Genomic DNA, 20,498 nt, shown 5'->3' with positions numbered 1-20,498 from the left:
CTCAAAAACGTGATTCGATATACAAGGTCAATGCAAATTGTGTTTTTCAACCAAAAGTCATAAATGTATGATTATTTTTTACTTTTGTTGGTTCAAATTGATTTATTTTACGCTATTTATGATCGCAAAAGAGTCCCGACAAAGTTCATCGGAAAAAACAAAGGTTCGAAAAAACAAAGAAATACAAATAAAAAAAGAAATTAAATAAATAATTTTTGTTGGATATTTGTTATGTGAAAATTGATACTCTCACCAAAAATTAGCATTCTACTAGTTTAATAAATAGAGTTTTAGGCAAAAACATTAAAAAAAAAACAAATTTAGGGCAAATTTCATATGCTTATTTGCATAATTAATTAATGAAAAAAATATAAACAATTAATTTTTGTCTTGTAAATTTGATGCAGAATTACATGAAATTGTTATCTCCTTCTACCCCCGTCTCGATCGGCCATTTTTGTTAAAAATCGTAACAAAATGGCCGATCGAGACTGGGTAGAAGGAGAGAACTTTTCGTTTTTTTGAGGTTCCAGTCTGTGCCCAGATGTCAGGAAACTACCACTCGTTAGACCTTCATCCATATAATCGTGGTAATTGTATACTTTCTGTTTTCACAATTCATTTGGAGAAATATTTAGACCATAATAAATCACCCTAGTCCGGTGACTATGGTCAAATACATGGTAAGCCCCTGGGCTCCCGCCGGCTGTGCGGGCGGGAGCTCACTGGGTTACACAATAGCGAACTGTCTGTGTATCAGGAAAAATTTAAAAAAAAAATTTAATGTTAAAAAACTCCTCAAAACAGACGGCTGCCAGATGTCTAAGCGGAAATAGATTCATTACCTTTCAGTATTTAGTTTCATAGGGACATTTTTTTAATCGAAAAATTTGCGCAATCCTACTCCTAGCTATGGCTATGCAAAGTGTAGACAGCTGGCCAGTGTCATAGGATTTTTGGCCCGGGTACCGGCGGTCCAAAACGGCTAGTTGATTAGTACCGCCAGTACAAAACAACTAGTCGATCAGGCCCCCCGGATCCAAATGACTGGTTGAAATTTTTGCCGAAACGACAGGAGAGCCGCCGTTTGGTTCCGTATTCGTCAGAATGTAGTAAATGTAGTAAATATATTCTATAAATATCTGCTTTGGTGAAATGTTTCAATATATATATTGGTGTGATTTTTAATGTAATTTCATCCCAATTATTTATATAATTCGGTCTTTAACTAAAAATGTTGGTACATCTAGATAAGAGGTATTTCAGCCTCGTACGTTAGGTACCGGTACCTTTTTTTGCGCACGTGCAGCGCTGCACTGCTTGGACAGTTGACACGATACGACGCGGCCCGGTACCGCACTGTACCACGTCTCCTTTTGGAGTAGGGTGTACCCTAACGACGTTATACCGGTATTTGTTTTTAACCTTTTTTTATTGTAAAACATGTTTCGTGATTTTGTTTCCCAATGCGAGGATATCTCGCATTGGTTAAAGCAGGCTGGTACTAAAGCGAAGAGATTCCTATCCTTTCTAACACATCCCTTGTCTGCATATTACGTTAAAATCTATACATCACAAATTATATATTTTTTTAATTAAACAGTCAAAATTTTGCTCGCAGCTTTAAAAAAAAAATTTGCGTTGTACGCCATGTCTGGCCCAAACTTTTGCCTCATTGCACCACTGGGGTAGATAGTATACTATTTTTTTTTAATTGTTTTTCATATTTAAGTGCGCTTTTTGCCTTTTTCCCCTGTGTCCCTCTCCCACTTTAAAATTTGCCCCGCCGCTCCTGATTATTTTCCTCTGTCTTCATATTTCTATATTTTTGGTAAAATATATAGCGTGAGAAATGACTTGCGGACAGAACGTCGCTGGTGTTTCATACTTCAATGATCAGTGAAATGACAATACAAATCTTGTAGCTTATTTCTTGTGCCAAGCTTTGATCGAAAGCTTGGTGCAATTAAAGTGATATTAAGAAGTACATAGGCAATTTTTTTTTTTTTTTTTTTTTTTTTGCTTGTCAATTTCGTTTCTGCGTCCCCCCTAAATTCAGGTGGTCCCCCCTAAAATTTTGTTTGTTCACCTTTTTTCTTTTTGCTTGTCAATTTTTTTTCCTGTGTCCAACCATAAATTCCAGGTAGACCCCCCCCCTAAATTTGTTGGCTTCCGCCGCCAATGAGAAGCTATACAACCAATTTTGAGTCATTCATTCACTTCTAAATGAAATATATATATATAGGGCCTACATAATGCCAGCCAGGTGCGGATCCAGGAATATCCTGGGGGGCAATTTTGTCCAGAAAAATTTGACAGGCAAAAATTTTAAAAAGGGTTAGCACTTGCACATATACGGAACTTTCGACTTTTTTTTTGGCTCTCAAACTTGGGGAGGCATGAGCCGGGTGTGCCCTCCCCCCTGGATCCGCGCCAAAGCACCCCCTCCCTCAAGCTTAAGGTCAGTTCGGTGGCGCGCCCATGCACGCTCTTTTATTATTATTATTATTTCATCTCCCCCTCTTTTCCCCCTTCATTTCCCCCCCTTATTCCTTCTTTCCTTTTCTCATATACTTTTCCCCATTTTTTGCGATCTCTTCTTCCTACGTTTTTTTCTCTCCCTTTTATTTTCATATATTTCCTCCTTTTTTGACTACCCAGGTCCCATGCCCCACCCCCCCAAAAGAAAAATATATATATGCGCATAGTGTGTGTCTCAATGAGGTGTCCCTGAGAGTTCCCTGTGTTTTTGGCAGCCTTATTGTTGGACTTAGTTTTCTTGTATTGATACATTCATTTTGATTTCTACTTGATTACTTTGGGGGTTCGAAGAGCATGCAGCAGTGTTTACCCCCCCCCCCCCCATCACCATAGCGCGCCAATCTCATCCTATTTCTTGCTTGGTTATGAAGACCAAGACAAACCAGCCATATTGGTGGATATAAGTTCACACCCCGAATAGCACTGGCGCACAAAGGGAGCACACAATGTGAATAGGGCTTCATGGCTCCACAAAGCAGCCGTCCCCGGATGTTTACTATGTAATTGGAAGAGTGCTAAAAATGCATACGACCAGACGACTCCCTAAGGCCTAAATAACTTTAGATTCTCAAATCGGCAACTGTATCTGTTCTGTGGGTGTGTTTGACTTGGAGGTGCCAATTGGTTGAAAAGGACGACTGGAATATCACATTCTTGCTGTAGGGGTGATAATGGTGCATGAACAGCGTATCGGAACAAATCGCCTGGTCGGAACAAATCGACTATGACGATCGCATCACACAACAAAATCCGGTACTAATCGACGGGTAAAAGAGCCGTCGATTACTAGGGTGTCTGAAGCCACACTGAAAAGTGTCAGCATAAAACAGGCTAATTTAGGGGAAAATATGGCACATTTTTTCGGGGAAGTTCAGGCTACTAGAAAAATGTGATCTGAATTGATTATTAACTTGTGTTTGGCATGTATGGAAAGAGAAAATTCAGGGGCTTCTTTTGACAGTAAGGACAAGTTTATATGATCATTTTAAATAAGGATTTAGAGATAAATTGCAAACCCTTATTTTTGTGTGTGTTGAAATTGCCATTTCTCCATGCGTTTTCTATGGGAAAATGAAATTTCTGTTTTTGCACAATTTTTTTCACTTTGTCGCAATTTTTCATTGTGATCTGGTTTCCAAATCTTTATAAAAATCATACCATGAGATAGAGCATAAAAAATCCTATTGGACTCTTTATGGACAAGTTTTTGGCATTAATAATAAATTTATAACAGCTCTCGGAAGCTAAAAATTTGGATTTGTGTGTGTCCATTTCTTAACTACACAGTCTATGGCAGAGAAATGCTGAAAATTTACCTAATTTCATTCTTCTTTTTTGCAGCCAATAATTGGATTTTTTTCAAAAATGTTACATTTCTGTCAGTCTGAAGGTAATTTCTCTTCAAATTCTCAAAGAAAATGTGATATTTTCTTGAAATAAGAAAAATAATTTTTTTCTCCAGACACCCTACGATTATCATTAGTAGTTAGTACCTCCAAAATTAAATCGCCTATGACACCGGCAGCCGTCTGTTTCGAGGAGTTTTTTAACAGTACTTGCCGACACCACACACACACTTTCTCACCCTCTCACAACACTCATTCATGGATGTGCGCATGCCTTGCCATCTGTCCCGCCCCCAGATTTAAACACACACCGTTAGAAGTGTGTGGGACCGAAGTACTAACTTTGATAACTAGCAATGTGAAATTGGTTTATTCCACGTTAAATAACGGAAGATAAGTGCAGTTTCAAAATGAAAAATCCTGAGGCATACCTTAAAACAGTAGACTCAATCAATAATGAGAAACATATGAAGTCAGAATGTCATTTTTAAGCAATTTTAACACGAGAATACCTACCTTTTCTCTTGTTATCTGCCGCCCTCTACAGTCGAAAAATGCGCAAGAACGAGCTGGAGCTCGTACCTACCTGACGTCACCATGACAATCCACAGCGGAATACCTGCGATCCTTTGAAATCGGCTTCTTTATAATCGTTTTTGTTATGAGAATATTCGTTTGAGAAAAGATATAGAGTTAAGCAGTAAGTGTAATTTGAATTTTCACCTCATTTTGAGAGACAAGACGCGGCTTAACTGAGGGAGATTGAGTTCGTGAAAAGGGGCTCATTTTTGCATTTTTGGTACAAGTTGCAGTTGCATTTTTGTTTATGCAGACAGACGGGTTGTTTTGGATAGTCGGGCACTCGGCTCAGCACCGCGCCGCGGACATGGGGGAGGCTGAGCCTGACATCCTGGGACAGGAGAGTGGAGGTGCGGAAGCCGCTGAGGCCTGAGCGCTGAGCTGAACTTAATTAAGTTAATAGTTAAGTCAGAAGTCGAGTCGAGACCCCCGAACCCGGATGAGTGACGGAATAAATGGGTTCAAATAATTGATATTGTTTACATGGTTTAATTATTGCCTATTGTATTGCCTTTGGCAGTGAGAGAAAATATATTTTTCTAATTCTACTAGGCCTAATTTAGACCAAAGGCAAAAGCTTCGGTCTCTGTTAATTGGTTGTTCAGCTGAACTGCGTTGCCGTTGGCATCACTCACCAAATACAGAGACCGAAGTTCTAGCGCGATCTGTACAGGGGACTCAATGGTCATAATATGTTTATGTACTTAAGATCGGATAAAACGGGGAAGTGAATTCGCGCGACAGGTAAGTCACTGTTTTTGTTCCTTTTAACTTGATTTTTCTCAGTTTTTTGGCAATTAATGCCAAGAGGGAATATTAATTTGCATTTTGGTCGCGTTAATTTTCAAAATTTTTATTCATTAAAGACAAAAATTGAAGAGCCCCGACGGGGGGATTTTGCATTGCAAGTCCCCTAATGGTGGCTGCACGCTAGCGAGCCGTCTGTGTACGAGGAGAAATTAAAAAAAAAAATGTTAAAAAACTCCTCGAAACAGACGGCTGCCAGCTGTCTAGGCCTAATTCTACTTAGTTAGAGTTAGGCCCTAGACCAAAATGGCAAAAGCTTCGGTCGACGGTCTCTGTTTGGTTGTTCAGCTGAACTCCGTTGGCTTCACTCACCAAATTAAATACAGAGAAATTAAAAAATAAAAAAAATGTTAAAAAACTCCTCGAAACAGACGGCTGCCAGCTGTCTAATTCTACTATGATTTGACTGAAGTCTGATTTTGAACTCCGTTGGCTGCACACGGCCAATATTGGGAGACTGTCTCCCAATTTATGAGAGAGATTATCTCCAATATCAGAGACTTTTGTGAAGAATTTGGGTATCCAATTTCAGAGACAGTCTCCAGTTTGGGAGACCAATTTGCTTTGTTTACATTTGCTGCAAAAGGATTTGCTTGGCGGCATATAAAATGTGATGAGCAGATTCCTCAAGAAAAATTACCCCTTTTCACCGTCTAACTTTTGTTTTGATAAGGATTTTTGTTATCCACACACAAAACAAATCAATGGGCTTCTGACCTCAGTGAGGCAAAATTTTGGGTGGGAAAAACTCCGCTTTTGTTGCCTGTTGGTGTTGTTTCTTTTGTTCTTTCGCAAAGCAAGTCTCCAATATGGGAGATTGTCTCCCATTATAGGAGAGAGTCTCCCATATTGGCCGTGCGCCTCTACTCCACACAGGCTAGACAACTGGCAGCCGTCTGTTTCGAGGAGCTGTTGAACAATTTTTTTTCTCCTCGTACACAGACGGCTCGCTATCGTGCAGCCACCATTAGGGGGTTAACAATGCAAAATCCCCCCCCCCAACGGGGCTCATCGATTTTTGTCTTTATTTCATAAAAATATTATATTATAAATAGAACTGTACCAAAACAAAGATTATTACTCCGTTTTGGCCTGAAATGCACCAAAACGGGGAAAAATAAACTTAAAAGGGGGAAAAAACAGTGGCTTACATGTACTTAGGCTGTCGCGCAACTTCACTTCCCTGTTTTATCCGAACTTAATAGTAGTACATAAGTTAAACATATGGCCATTGAGTCCCTGTACAGATCGAGCTAGAAGAACTTCGGTCTCTAGCTGTATTTGATGAGTGGAGCCAACGGAGTTCAGCGTAACAACCAACATAACAGAGACCGAAGCTTTTGGTCTACATTTAGTCTTAGGCTTGCCTTGAGTAGCCTGTAGGCTTCTGGAGAGTAAAATTCATTACTGACTTACGCTTACTCTAGCTCTCCATGAAGCCTGGGACGAGATGGCATAGGCCCACACACAGCGCACCAAGTATTTTGGAGACTACAATGTTGCTCCTAAATACTTGTTTTCTTTAAGGTTTTGAGCCTAAACTTATGACTGTAAATAGGCTACAACTTCACCCCCCCCCCCATTAGGATATAAACTTCTTTTTACTTTACATGAAAATTAGTATAGTACGACAATACACCAGTCGCTGGACTGTACTTTATCAGAAGAAGAAGAAATTGTTGTTGTTGCCATGTTGCCGTCTTTGTTATCGTAGTCTATAGCTACAAGAATCGTATAGAGGGCGACAATATCATGAGCAGTGCTAGACAGCTGGCAGCCGTCTGTTTCGAGGAGTTTTTTAACATTTTTTTATTTTTTTAATTTCTCCTCATACACAGACGGCTCGCTATCGTGCAGCCACCATTAGGGTACTTACAATGCAAAATCCCCCCGTCGGGGCTCTTCAATTTTTGTCTTTAATGAATCAATTTTTTTTAAATTAACGCGACCGAAATGCAAATGAATATTCCCTCTTGGCATTAATTGCCAAAAAACGGGGAAAATCAAGTTAAAAGGAACAAAAACAGTGACTTACCTCGGCTGTCGCGCAACTTCACTGCCCTGTTTTATCCGAACTTAATACACATAAACATATGGCCATTGAGTCCCCTGTACAGATCGCGCTAGAACTTCGGTCTCTGTATTTGGTGAGTGAAGCCAACGGAGTTCAGCTGAACAACCAACATAACAGAGACCGAAGCTTTTGGTCTAGAGCAGTGCCAATTTAAATTAAAAAGATACTTCCATCAGCCGATAAATATCATGAATCGTAAAATATTTGCATCGGCCGATAAATATCTTGAAATATATTTTTCAGCCGATGCAAGTATTTTACGATTCACAGTTTGTTTCTCTTGATTTTATTTATCTATCGTGTCTATGAACCTTAATACACCTAATGCGTATGAAGGGGTCAAAATTATTTTAGTATTTATATGAAAAATGAGAGGTTTCTTACCAGACCGATCTCTTGTACATTGTAGATCCCTCAATCTATTTGTAAATACAAATGGGCTTGAACCGCTTCGTTATGACGTAGCTTCGATATGCGATATTACAAAATGCTGTTTTGGAGATCAATTTATAGATACAAATTAATATTCAACAAATAATAAAATTTGAAACTTGATTATGAATAATTTTTATTACAATAATAATTATTTAGAATGAAGTTTCAAATGCTATTTTTTTTACGTTTTGGTGCATTTCAGGCCAAAACGGAATAATAAATCTTGCTATAGGTGCAGTACTTTTTATTTGTTTTTTATTAGCTAAAAAATCAAACATCCCCTCGGGGGGGGGGGGGGAGGGGGTTTCTGTTGCAAACTTCCTAATGGGAACTGCACCTTTGCAAGCCTTCTGTGTACTAGGAGAAATAAGAAAAATGTTTAAAAACTCCTCAAAACAGACGGCTGCCAAAATGTAGACTGATAAATCCGCTGTTTCGGAAGAGGTTTTCAACATTCTCAGATTTTTTTGTCCTACACAGACGGATGACGGCCATTGGGCTCATAACGGTGGAGCAAACAACCGCCGCTTAACTACAGCATCTATGGAGAAAGGGTGTGCTTTTGCACCCTCCTCGATTACTCCTAAATTTTGCAATTTGGTGGGGGAAAAGGGAAGAAATAATAAAGATAAATTCATATCAAATACAATCAGCTTACGACCTTTCTGAAAAATATGCTGGAAAATAGTGAACTGGGGAGCGTTTCATCAACATTTTTGTCCGACAAGTTGTCAGATCTGACATCTTTCCTTGATTCTGATTGGCTGAGAGGTACTGTTACTATGGTAATTGTCGGATAAAACAGAACTTGTCGGACAAAGTCCCTTCATGAAACGCTCCCCTGATCTGGATCAGCCAGGTTCTTCTTCGATCGCTGCAGTTGAGCGTACAGACGGGCCCATGGATTGGCTGTCGCGTTCGTACGCCCAGCTGTAGCTGCGCTGACTGCGATCAAAGAAGAACCCGGCTGATCCTGATCTGTTGAATTTTTCTTTTTCTTTTTTTTTTCAAACTCTTTTGTTATTTCCTTATTTTAAATTATTTCAATTTTTTGAATTATGGGGAAAATTGTGTACGTTCTCTATGGGGACAAAATGTCCCATACGTAACTGTCCCATACGTAACATGTCATTAATTTGTTTAATTAGAGTTTGTAATTACGGGGATTTGGCTTAGAACATGAAACTTGCCTTAGATATACTAGAGTATTGTGACTTCTACCACACTAAGTTACAAGTTGTCAAATGAAATACTTTCAGAGAATTCTCAACTTGAAAAAAATGTATAAAAAATTGTCTTTTTTCTGCGTCCCATACGTAACGGCACATCTTTTCTCTCTAAAAGGTCAGGGTCAAGGTCATATGTCACCATTTTTTGCATGATTATTCTTCTCCTAGTTGTCTACAGTCATGAGGGTATTCAATCTAATCAAAGCCATTTAACACTATTTTTCAGGTCATTAAAGCCTCTGAAATGTCCCATACGTAACACGCGCGAATTCTTGGACTTGCCCGGAACTTATCCACATAATAATACTTTTTAGTTAAATATTCTCTCATATTTTTCTTGTACAGTTCACATGCCCCCTGTGCATGTGAGTAAGCGTTCTCCGGGTTCGCCCAGGCAGTGTGCCGCCGGAGGGATGGATGCTGTCAGCTATGAAGACTTGCTGGTGGCTCAATATCTTGATGGATTGAAGAAAGAGAGATCAGCTTCTCAAAGGAAGAGGTAGATATTCCATTACACATACACTGGCTTTTTCAGGTTTGGTGTTAAATATAATAATAATAATAATAATGCTGGTCTTGCAGACCTGCCAACCAGTATGTTTTGGCGTATTTAGTACGTTTTTGCAACTAAACTACGGCAGAACGTTTTTTCTTTAAAAAATATGTTTTTGTAGAAAAAATCTTTTTTTTTTTTTTTTTTTTTCGTAATATATTGAGAAAAATCATCTCTGTGTCTTTATTTCATAAAACTTACACAAATATGGTTATTAGATCAAAGTAGTTTCAGGTAACTTTTTTTTCTCAATCATTTTGTTAAGACCAGGGTGGGTTATACACATGTTTCAATGTTTTTTTTTTTCATCTGCAAGAGCAGTGCGCATTTTAGCTTGCATGCAGATTGAGCGCCGCAATGAGCGAGTGCGCCACACATTTTATTATGAAATACACTTTTTTGGGGGACAAATACAGTTTTTTTATCACATAATACAGTTTTTCATTCCCAGAGGTTGGCAGGTCTGGTCTTGTATAGCACATATCACGTTGTTTCATAACGTCCCTATGAGCTTCCAAAGCACTTGGATATTTTTACCCTGGCTTTAGCCCCGCAGCCTTTTACAGGGCATTTCAAGGAATAAATTCCTGCCAGGTACCCATTCATCTCACCTGGGTTGAGTGCACCACAACGTGGATGAATTCCTTGCTGAAGGAAATTACGCCATGGCTGGGATTCAAACCCACGACCCTCTGTATGAAAGTCAGAAGACTAATCCACTGGGCCACAGTGCTCCATCGTGTATACATGTATGCTGAATATATATGCTGGGTTGATGTTGTTTTTGTTTTCTTGTAATCCTTGGTTTATTGATCCTTTTTGTGTTTCACAGTAGATCTATGCATATTTAACTTAATATTAACAAAATGGATCATTAACAATATATATTGATGTCCATGTGTCTAACATATAAAGTAAATAATATTAATAATAATATTAATAACGGCATATTAACCCAGGGTAGCCACTTCAGTTCCGAAAACTGTTCTCCCAGTGGACCTTGCTATTGTTATTACCCGGCTAAGCTAGGCTACCGATTCTGGTGCGCACAGCTTTTGTAGGGACAGTGATTTTCCGTTTCAAAAAATTGCCTTTTCCGTTTCAGAAAATCTCAAATTCCGTTTCAGCATGTCAGAAAACGGAAATTCCGTTTCCCCATAGACTTTGTACACACGGAAAAGTGACAATTCCGTTTACACATTGAATAGCAAAATCATATTGAATCGCACTGGTCAAAATTTGTATCTGCTACTGTACCAACAACACAATAGAATCCGTTCTAATCGGATCTATGCGGGTGCATAAAACATTTTTACAAACCCATTTAGCATGCATACATCCTCACCTTTCACATTATTAGCATTATTTCACGGTGTAATCATATTTCATCGATAATTTGGTTTTTTTTTGGACATCGTTATCATCAGTCAACGGCTTTTGCCAATCCGCCATCTTGGATTTTAAAACCACGATATCGTGCTGTTACATCTTCAAACGTAGAGGGCAGCAACACACGACCGTGTAGTTGAACGATATGTGTGCATGTGAAGCCCAACACGGCCGGCCGCGCCGCCCCGGGTATCGGTTGAGTGTGCTGATGTCGAGTGCAGTCACGATGTGTGAATTGTCATGATAGTAGCGAAGTGAGATCGTGTTTTATGGGGTTTTGTGGCCATTTAATATTCTCATTTTGTTGTGATTTTGGAGTAATTTCTGTTGCTATTCTGTGTATTTTGAGGGAAATTACGTTTTCCGTGATTTTCCGTTTGAAATGCCACTTTCCGTTTCAAAAGGCCCTTTCCGTGAATTCCGTCCGTTTTCCGCGATCGCGGAAAATCACTGTCCCTACTTTTGAGGAATTACTCCCTGCCGGTACCAATTTACCTCACCTGGGTTGAGTGCAGCACAATGTGGATAAATTTCTTGCTGAAGGAAAACACGCCACGGCTAGGATTCGAACCCACGACCCTCTGTTTGAATAAATGAAGTGAACCAGGTTTAAAATAACTGAAAGTGCCTCTTGTGAAAAAGATCTATCTTGTTCACACAGTGCACAAGGGATACAGAAAACATTGTTCAAAAAAAATTATGCAAAATTACATGAACGATAAAGTCCGGTTTTCACTTACAGTGTATGAATAATCATCAAAATTTGCTTCAGCTAGATATTTTTTTCAACTTTCCTATTTGATATTACTGCTGTATGCACTGTTAGGATCTTTCATAGTTATGTGGATCCAATTTTTATTTTTATTTTTAATCCAATGAGTTTTAAAAAAGGATAGAACATGTGAATAAGAATCAGCCTTTGGAAAGGATAGTTTAGAGTTGAATAACAACATCAAAGGCACCTTTCCTGCAAACCACACTCTCCTTTTTTACATGTTTCATATTACTGCTAGTGCAATACATGTATGTGTAATTGCTTCCAGTGCAAACAATACAGTGTGCATTTTATTGCTACCCCTTACAGGTTGGTGAAATCTCCCAAGAACCCCTCCCCTTACCTCCAGCGCCTCGCCCACACCGACATCATCGGTACTGCTGCGGGAGACACGAGGGGGAGACCACGCCCACAGTCCAGTCGACGCCCGTTTTCGGCAGCCCAGACCTCCTCGCGGTCGGAGCGGGAGCGGAAGCGCATCCACGCCAGATTCGTGGTTGATCCACCGAAGCAGAATGGAGTTGGGGAAGAGGAGGTCGAGGAGAAAACCAAGGGTAAACACCGGCCGGCGAGTGCCCCGGTGTATAAGTCAAGGTATGTGTATATATCTAAGTTAGAAAGTGAAATATTTTTGTAAAGACCAAGTCCACCCATGAAGTCAATTTGAATAAATAGAGAATAAAATGTACCAAGCACAACGCGGACAATTTCATTGAAATAAGATGAGTAAAATGATAAAATTATGACATTCAATTATGACATACAAGTTTCCTTTACCTTCACCAAACAGAAATGCACATCCGGGGCCCCGTTGCTTTAAAGTTACTACATTAACATGGTAACCTTGCCATCCAATTGTAGCTTGCATGGAGGTTCCATGACATTTGCTCCGGCGACAATTGCTCCGATGGAAAATCTGCACGTTCAGCCAAACAAAACCTAACCTCCAAAACTAAATAAACCTTTATCCTTATCTTTACATTATTAAAAAAAAAAACTATATTACAATCCTAACTCTAAACCAATACCCTCTGAGATATTAAGACCGGAGCAAATGTCGCAGGAGCAAATGTCGTGTCACCTGCAGGGAATCCTTGATTTTGATTTGCTGTTAATTATTGTTGTAGTTACCGTTGGATGGCATAGTTACCACAGTGGTAACTTTTATCAGGGTGCTACATGTACATAAGCACTTGCCCGATTGCCCGGGGCAAGTAAAATTTAGAGTCGGGCAAGTGTTTTAAAGTAAAGACCAGAACTACTTGCTCGAATTGGGCAAGCAAAATTCTCACACAATGACCAAAATTAGGGTCGATATATGATATTGACCCTAATTTTGGTCATGGCAGGCAAGATGAAATCACCTTGGAAAAAGAAATGCAATAACAAGGTAGATCAATTCATGTCAAAAGAGAGAAAAGGGTCAACGGTTTATAAAACTGCAAAACGTTCTTTTGAAGAGGTAAAACTTTGTTTTCAAGGTTTTTTTCGGGCAAGTGAAATAGATTTTTGGGCAAGTATATTCCAACTATTTAAAAATTTACTTGCCCGACTGGGCAAGTGCTTCTAAAAAGTTATGTAGCACCCTGCTTTTATGCAGCGGGGCCCAGGCCTGTATTTGGCAGAAATTAAAGTGTTGTGTACAGGAATGAGAATACCGTTCTTAAGGCAATATGAAATTGCCAGCAGCATTGCCATAATTCTAAAAAAGAAAAAAAATCTGCACTATCCATACAGCCATTGACAATAAACCATTCCTATTGTGTTTTGGTTTTGGTTTTGGTTCATATGTTGGGTGTTACAGGCCATGGAGTGGACGGTCTGCTGCATCGTCAATGTCAACGTACTCCCAGCATTCCAGGGGTAAGATGCTGAACCGGTTACAGCCTCCTGTCATCAGGGCCATGTGTTATAGGAACGGAAGCAGGGAGAAGTGTGTCAAGATAACTGCACCTACCATGAAAATTGTGAGTCACATTCCGTACATTAGTGGACAACCTTTCAACATTTTATGTGTCCTGTCCCATTTAAATAATGACTTTGGAGCTGTTAAGGCCATTGAAACTATATTAAAACTACATGTAGTTAGATTTCAGTTAGCTTTGAATATAAACAAAATGAACAAAATAAAATTCCACATTGTGCTTCACTCAGCCTTGGTGAGGTGATTGAGTAGTACTTGGCAAGATTTGTTCATTGAATACCATAACACCTTTATCAGGGCCCTTATTGTATAGATGAGAGATACCTGCATGTATGTACATACTGTAGGGTACATGTATATTATTGCTGTTCTTTGACAAAGGAAGGAATTTAGGAAGGTGTCCCTTTCCTGTAAAAGAGAAAAAAACACAATCACAACAGTTAACCATATCTTATAGCTGGTTCTTTGTTTTCGTTAGAAACTCTAATCAGAAGGAACATTAAATTTGTAAAATGTTAACAGTTCAAACACAAAATTTTGATACATGTACCGGTAGGTCACTAATTTCATTTTTTTCTTCAATGTATTCTTACTTTATATCATTGCCTGGGAGAGTACTGAATTAGGAAATTTACCTTCATTTTATCTAAGATATTGGATAATATTGGATATGGAGTACAATGTTATTGTACTGTTTTACTTTGGCAATTTTTTATTTATTTTTCTTTCTTTATCTTTTCATTGTGCCCAAAACAGTTCCTTGAGTACTGCACTCTGAAGCTGGACTTTGAGTTTGCAGCTCGGAGAATCTTCCTTGAGGATGGGACGGAGGTGAAGGGTGCGGAGGAGATACCGAGGGACGGTGAGGTGTACATCTCAGGAGGAGAACCGTTCAAGAATCCTTTCAAGCCTGTTCATGGTAGGTAGTGTGGTGGTGGTGGTGATGATGATGATGGCAATGGTGAAGATGTCAAAGATTTTGAGGAGGAGGAGGATGGCGATGACGATGGTTGTGGTGGTGATGTTATTAGTGACGATATTTGCATCCATTATTGATGATGATGGTGGTGGGCTGGTGATGTTGATGATGATGGTGATAATGATGATGTAGACCTGTAATGGAGGTCGATGATTATTGTGATGAGCAGGGGGAGGAGAAAGAGAAGATGATAATGTTTTGATGAAGTTGATTATGGTGGTGGTGGTGATGACAGTGTCGATGATGATTAGGATGGTGATGATGATGATGGTGGTGATGATGATGATGATTCTATGATGGTAATACTAATGACAATATTCTCTTTCTTTGTCAGGTATTGTGAAGAAGAACATGCATGCTGCCTGGACACTGGATGGTGTTGTTCTACCAAGCAATAAAAAGAAGACAAAGACTACACTCTCAAAGAGAATGAGGTAAGTTAATACTGCCTATCCCAGAAGAACTTGGGATGTTCCATGAAGCATCTTGTCAATGATTTTCACTGACCTTTTTTGTTCTGAGCCAATCAGATGGGAGGATTTCAGTAGCTTATAACAGTTAACATGGAAAATCACTGATTATTTTTTTTATGAAATGCTCCCAGTGTTTGTCATAAAAAAAGCTCTTTATCTTTATAACGAACGGTTTTATAAGGAACAGCTGGTGTATGGCAAGCTATGTATGTTTATTATTTTTAGTGGCAACCTTATTACAAAAACAAATGAAGTTACGACTGAAAGGAGAAACCTTGACTACCATTCTTACATGTAATTATACACATTGCATATTAAGTAAAGTGGCAAATAATATTGGTTGGGATTTGAAAGCAGCATTTGAGAAGCCTGAAATGCAACCCTATTTATGAGAAACTTTGTACTTCGAAAGTAGCTTTAAAGTCATATGAGCATCCACTTTCAAGGGAAGGGATTAAACAAAATACCGGATCTGTGGCTGTACTCCACGGGAAAGCCGACACCAATCTAAACGTTGGGTTTAATTAAAAGTCTGGTTTTAAGTTAACTATGGATAGCCAATAGTGGCATAAATCTATAGCAGTATAATTTCAATGTATCAGCTAATTTTTGTTTAAAATAATTCTTAACTGTTTCAGAAGGATAAAAGAGATTGCCTTCTTCACCATTAACGATTTAGGAAAGAGCACAGTAGAGATAAGAAACATACAAAGTAAGGACAATTTTGACATATTTGGCTTTCCATAATTTTAGCACAGAATTAGACCATGGTCTAAGTTAAACCTGATTTCAGAATACGGGCTAATTCCAACATTCTAATTTGCAGAAACATGTTATCATCCGGGATGCGTCGTGTGATGGTTTTCATCAACGGTGATGCAGCAGAGTCTCAGGAGGTGGTGGCTAATCTCGAACAATTTAACCAGGTTGGTATAACACCTACATGTATTTATCCTCAAGCCAATATGTGATCTGCCACCTTAAATTCAACAATAAGCTGCCAGGGCAGGTTTCCTAGAGATAACCAATTTAGTTATTTGGTATTCAGAAATTAGACATCAGAAAATCAGCTTATTGGAAAGAGTAATTTTCTCCTTTATACTTAGGAAATGTAAGTTGTACAATTACTTTTTCAATGTGATACAACAGTTTCTTTTGTCACCATTTTTTTTTTTTTGGGGGGGGAAGTTTCACCAAGATTAGACAGTGTACACATCTCACCCTAAGCCAGCAAGAATCCAAAATATATAGATTATATATCATTTCAAACCCATTTGCTTTTGAACATTCACATGAGCTGTGAGCTATGAGCTAGCTGTCTTGATTTCATGTCCATGGTCTAGGAGACTGCTGTCAGACCATATGAGGCTGCGACCATCACCATAATTCTAAAATACAGCTTTTCTGACCTGTCTTCAATTTTCGTTGATTAAGATTTTTCGAAATTCTACTGTTTGTTTCCAGCATTGAACAGTTTTAGACTTTCTGTAATACACTCAATATTTCTTTTCTATTTCTTTGATTATTTGTTTCTAGTTTTTGGACTCATGTACATCAAAGTTAAACCTCAACAGTCCTGCAAGATTTATCTATACATGGGATGGACAGAAATTAGAGGATCTTAATGATTGTAAGTATATCATTGGTGTTATTTTCAAGTGTAGTGTTAGTTTTTGGCTCAGGTGTCAGTGTTGGTGTTGATATTAGTGTTTAGAGCATACATCCTCAAAGTGTGAGCATGAATAGTCCTGCTGAAGCATAACATTTTTAATCTCTAATAACTTTCAAATATCAATTTTGAACTGCTTTCATTTGATCTAATGTTGTTTCGAATTCAGATTTTGTTTTGTTTTGTTTTTGTTTTGTTTTGTATTTTTACTATTCAGAATTGGTAAGCCAATCAGGGAAATCAGGAGAATTATTTCACCTGTTCCAGTCACAAAAAACCTGGGAATTTGATAAAAATGTACTATCAGATCAGGGAAAAGTAAGATAATTATGATTGGTCAAAAAGCCAAAAGTACAAACTTTGACATGACAGTGTTTTCTACTGTAAACAGTTAACTGCAACTGCATAGATAATGTGTGAACTGAAAATGAGTTTCAATAATCACAAATCAGGAACTTTGTTTTCCTAAGATTGAAGGGTTTCCAGCATTTTTAGGAAATCATGAAAGGCGACTCATCCCAAATCATTGATTGACTTTTCAGAAGACGAGTAAGCCTCATCTCAAACCTGTTATATATTTTTCTCTCCATGACATTGCAGTACCCAGACTAGACGCTTGCCTGCAGAGTAGCACCACACCAATCTATGGACCAGTCTGGGTCTCCAAGGGGGAAAGGTTCAGTGCTTTAGGAGCTAAAAGTAAGTACTCAGACAGGTAATGGCCTTTATTCTGAACTGTTTAACTTGAACTTGGGTCCAAAGTTGTGGTTTAAATATGGATAGGCAAATGTTACACTTACATGTATCTTCAACATTATGTACATAAAAACCTGCAATAGTCTGTAGTTTCGAACCATGGTACATGTACATTTGAAACCATCTTTGTGAATTCGGACAATGTTAGAGGGTCGTGGGTTCGAATCCCAGCCATGGCGTAATTTCCTTCAGCAAGAAATTTATCCACATTGTGCTGCACTCAACCCAGGTGAGGTGAATGGGTACCCGGCAGGATTAATTCCTTGAATGCACTGAGCGCTGAAAGGCAGCTCGAGCTAAAGCAAGGATAGTAATGATAATAATAAACAATGCGCCTCGGAATAGAATATTTCTAGATAGATGGCGCTATATAAAATGCCTATTATTATTATTATTGTCTGGAAACAGTCCCCAATCCGTGTAGAGAACTCTTTCAAGGCAGGAGAAGGTTGCTATTCATATCTGAAAAATCAAACTTTCTCTGGGCTTTGATATACCAGCGACAATATGTTTAGGGCAATTCTAAAATAATAGTGAAATAATTACAAGTAAAATGACCTTTTTGTAAAGCATCTGACCCCATTTTCCTTACCCTACCTTCACTTCTTGGATTCTTTTGAGACATATTTATTTCAACAGAAAATTACCACCTATGTTTGTGTTTTTTTTTAGCTTTCCTGACTGAGATAGTGAAGATCTGCAAGCAGCAGACCAAGATGCACAAGACACGTCTGGGAGAGCTCAGGCAAGGCCGACAAGCAGCGGAGGACAGGGGCAATGCAGGGGAGGTGGTGGTCATGGATAAGGAAATTACACAGGTAAACATTTCTTCAACCAAAATTATTGCCCAAACTGCCTGTGTAAAGTCCATTTGCAACCACTCTTTATTGAATTGAAATGAATTAGTTTGGTTAATTGAAAAAATATCAAACAGGCAGCTCGCAGGCTGAAAATGTTCAATTTACAAGCAAAAAATCAACAGAGATAGTATAATTATACAATGGTGAGAGATAAATCATAAGTTAAATTAACATTGATAAAATGCCAAATGCAATTGATAGAAAAAATAAATTGATTTTCTACTATTATGTTTGAAATCAAAATACAGAAACAAACAAATAGGACTAAATGAACAACAGTGAAAAAAACAGAAAATGAGTGGTTAATTTGAAGCAAAGGTCAAGTGATTGAAATTTAAATAAAGTAAATCTGTGTGTAGATAAAAACAGAATAAACATTCGTAATGCAATTATGTTGCCAATGAACAAAATTCCTGTTTTCGAAAGAAAGGTCATATTGCCATTTACATTGTACTTTGTGGTTGAAATATTAATCTTGCCAAGTGTTTATATAGCCGTGATAATGTAAACCAAACTTTGCCTGCAAGTACCAGTTTGCTGATTAAAGCAGATACAAACCAACAGCGCCATCTCGAGTCCTAAACTACTCATACCTGGCCAGTTTCCTGACCCATAATGCTAGTGTAGTCTAGTAATATAGACCCACTTGAATGATAACATGCTAATTAACTACTCAATATACATTTATACTGCAATAATTATGTTACCAAGTAGCAAACCAATTACTTTTCCTCTCAAAAATTTTAGTTTCTCTATACAAATACAATTATAGGTCAATTTTTCTCTGTAGTATTAGTAGATATTTGAAAACGTATATTTTAAGCTATGTATTTATAACACACAGTCAATGAGAGACCATGCACAGTTCACTCCCCATTTAAAATTGTCGTTCTCTGCATAGGTTGAAACTCTGATAGAAGATTTCCATGAAGATCTCAAAACATTTTAGTTTCTCTATACAAATACAATTATACATGTAGTTCAATTTATTCTCTGTAGTATTAGTAGATATTTGAAAACGTATATTTTAAGCTATGTATTTATAACACACAGTCAATGAGAGACCACGCACAGTTCACTCCCCCTTTAAAATTGTCGTTCTCTGCATAGGTTGAGACTCTGATAGAAGATTTCCATGAAGCGAGGAGTAAAATGGATGACATCCTGGATTCAATCAGTGATAAAGCTGCCATGGAGATGGTGAGTGTGTATCAGGACCCGGTTTCATGAAGAAACCCTTGCAATTATGATAATAATAATATAGGATTTGTATAGCGCACATATCCACCTTGCTAGGTGCTCAAGGCGCTCCCTTATTACCCCCGGCCGCTTAACTAGTCTACCGATTCTGGTGCACACAGCTTTTTGAGGAATTACATGTGTTTCCTGTCGGTACCCATTTACCTCACCTGGGTCGAGTGCAGCACAGTGTGGATCAATTTCTTGCTGAAGGAAAACACGCCATGGCGAGGATTTGAACCCACGACCCTCTGTTTGAAAGGCGAGAGTCAGAACCACTAGAACACGATGCGCCAAAGAGTAACTTTGCCATTACTGTAACTACTATTGAAACCTTGATTGTGATTGGGTTCTCATCCGAGTTCCCATGGTCTTTGCCGTTACGGCAAAGTTACAACAGTTGAAAATCTTTATGGAATGGCCCCCTGGTGAGGTTTATTTAATATTCAAGTTATTTAGTATTATCAGCTACTCATAAGCAAAGATTTAGTGTCCCCTTCCCCTTTTCCAAATTTGATTTTTTTTTTTTTGGGGGGGGGGGGTAATATTTAATCAGTGATAATGCTTCTGCTGATATAGCAAATCTGTACCAGTACCTGGTTTCATAAAATGCAAGTTACAAAGTGTTATCAGCTTCTCAATAAACCAAAACCGAGTCTGTCATTCCCCTTCCCCAAAGTAAAGTTTTAAAAATTGGTTCAGTCGGTGATAAAGCTTCATTAGAAATTTAGAGTACACATCAGGACCCGGTTTCTTGAAAGATGTTATCGATTTTAAGTTACACAGTGTTACCAGCTTCTCAAAAGCAAAATTTTAGTCTCCGCTTCCCGTTCCCCAAATAAAAAAAATAGTAAAAATGAGTGGTAAGGA

The 20,498-nt window shown here is 38.4% G+C and overlaps 1 protein-coding gene across 1 annotated transcript in view; it reads left to right on the top strand.

Moving 5' to 3' along the window:
- The first annotated feature begins 4,475 nt into the window (after positions 1–4,475).
- Positions 4,476–20,498, top strand: part of LOC129268362 (doublecortin domain-containing protein 1-like) — a 50,633-nt gene continuing 34,610 nt past the window's right edge. Inside the window, exons 1-11 of the mRNA XM_064104601.1 lie at positions 4,476–4,587; positions 9,357–9,510; positions 12,038–12,322; positions 13,533–13,695; positions 14,409–14,571; positions 14,966–15,065; positions 15,931–16,030; positions 16,641–16,734; positions 17,374–17,472; positions 18,202–18,347; positions 19,500–19,589. Coding sequence (XP_063960671.1) covers positions 9,362–9,510; positions 12,038–12,322; positions 13,533–13,695; positions 14,409–14,571; positions 14,966–15,065; positions 15,931–16,030; positions 16,641–16,734; positions 17,374–17,472; positions 18,202–18,347; positions 19,500–19,589 — 1,389 coding nt within the window. The 5' untranslated portion in view covers positions 4,476–4,587; positions 9,357–9,361. The remainder of the gene's footprint in view (positions 4,588–9,356; positions 9,511–12,037; positions 12,323–13,532; positions 13,696–14,408; positions 14,572–14,965; positions 15,066–15,930; positions 16,031–16,640; positions 16,735–17,373; positions 17,473–18,201; positions 18,348–19,499; positions 19,590–20,498) is intronic.

This window comes from Lytechinus pictus, chromosome 9, assembly GCF_037042905.1.
Source record: "Lytechinus pictus isolate F3 Inbred chromosome 9, Lp3.0, whole genome shotgun sequence".
NCBI classification, from domain to species: Eukaryota; Metazoa; Echinodermata; class Echinoidea; order Temnopleuroida; family Toxopneustidae; genus Lytechinus; species Lytechinus pictus.
This window is presented reverse-complemented; position numbering and strand designations above follow the sequence as displayed.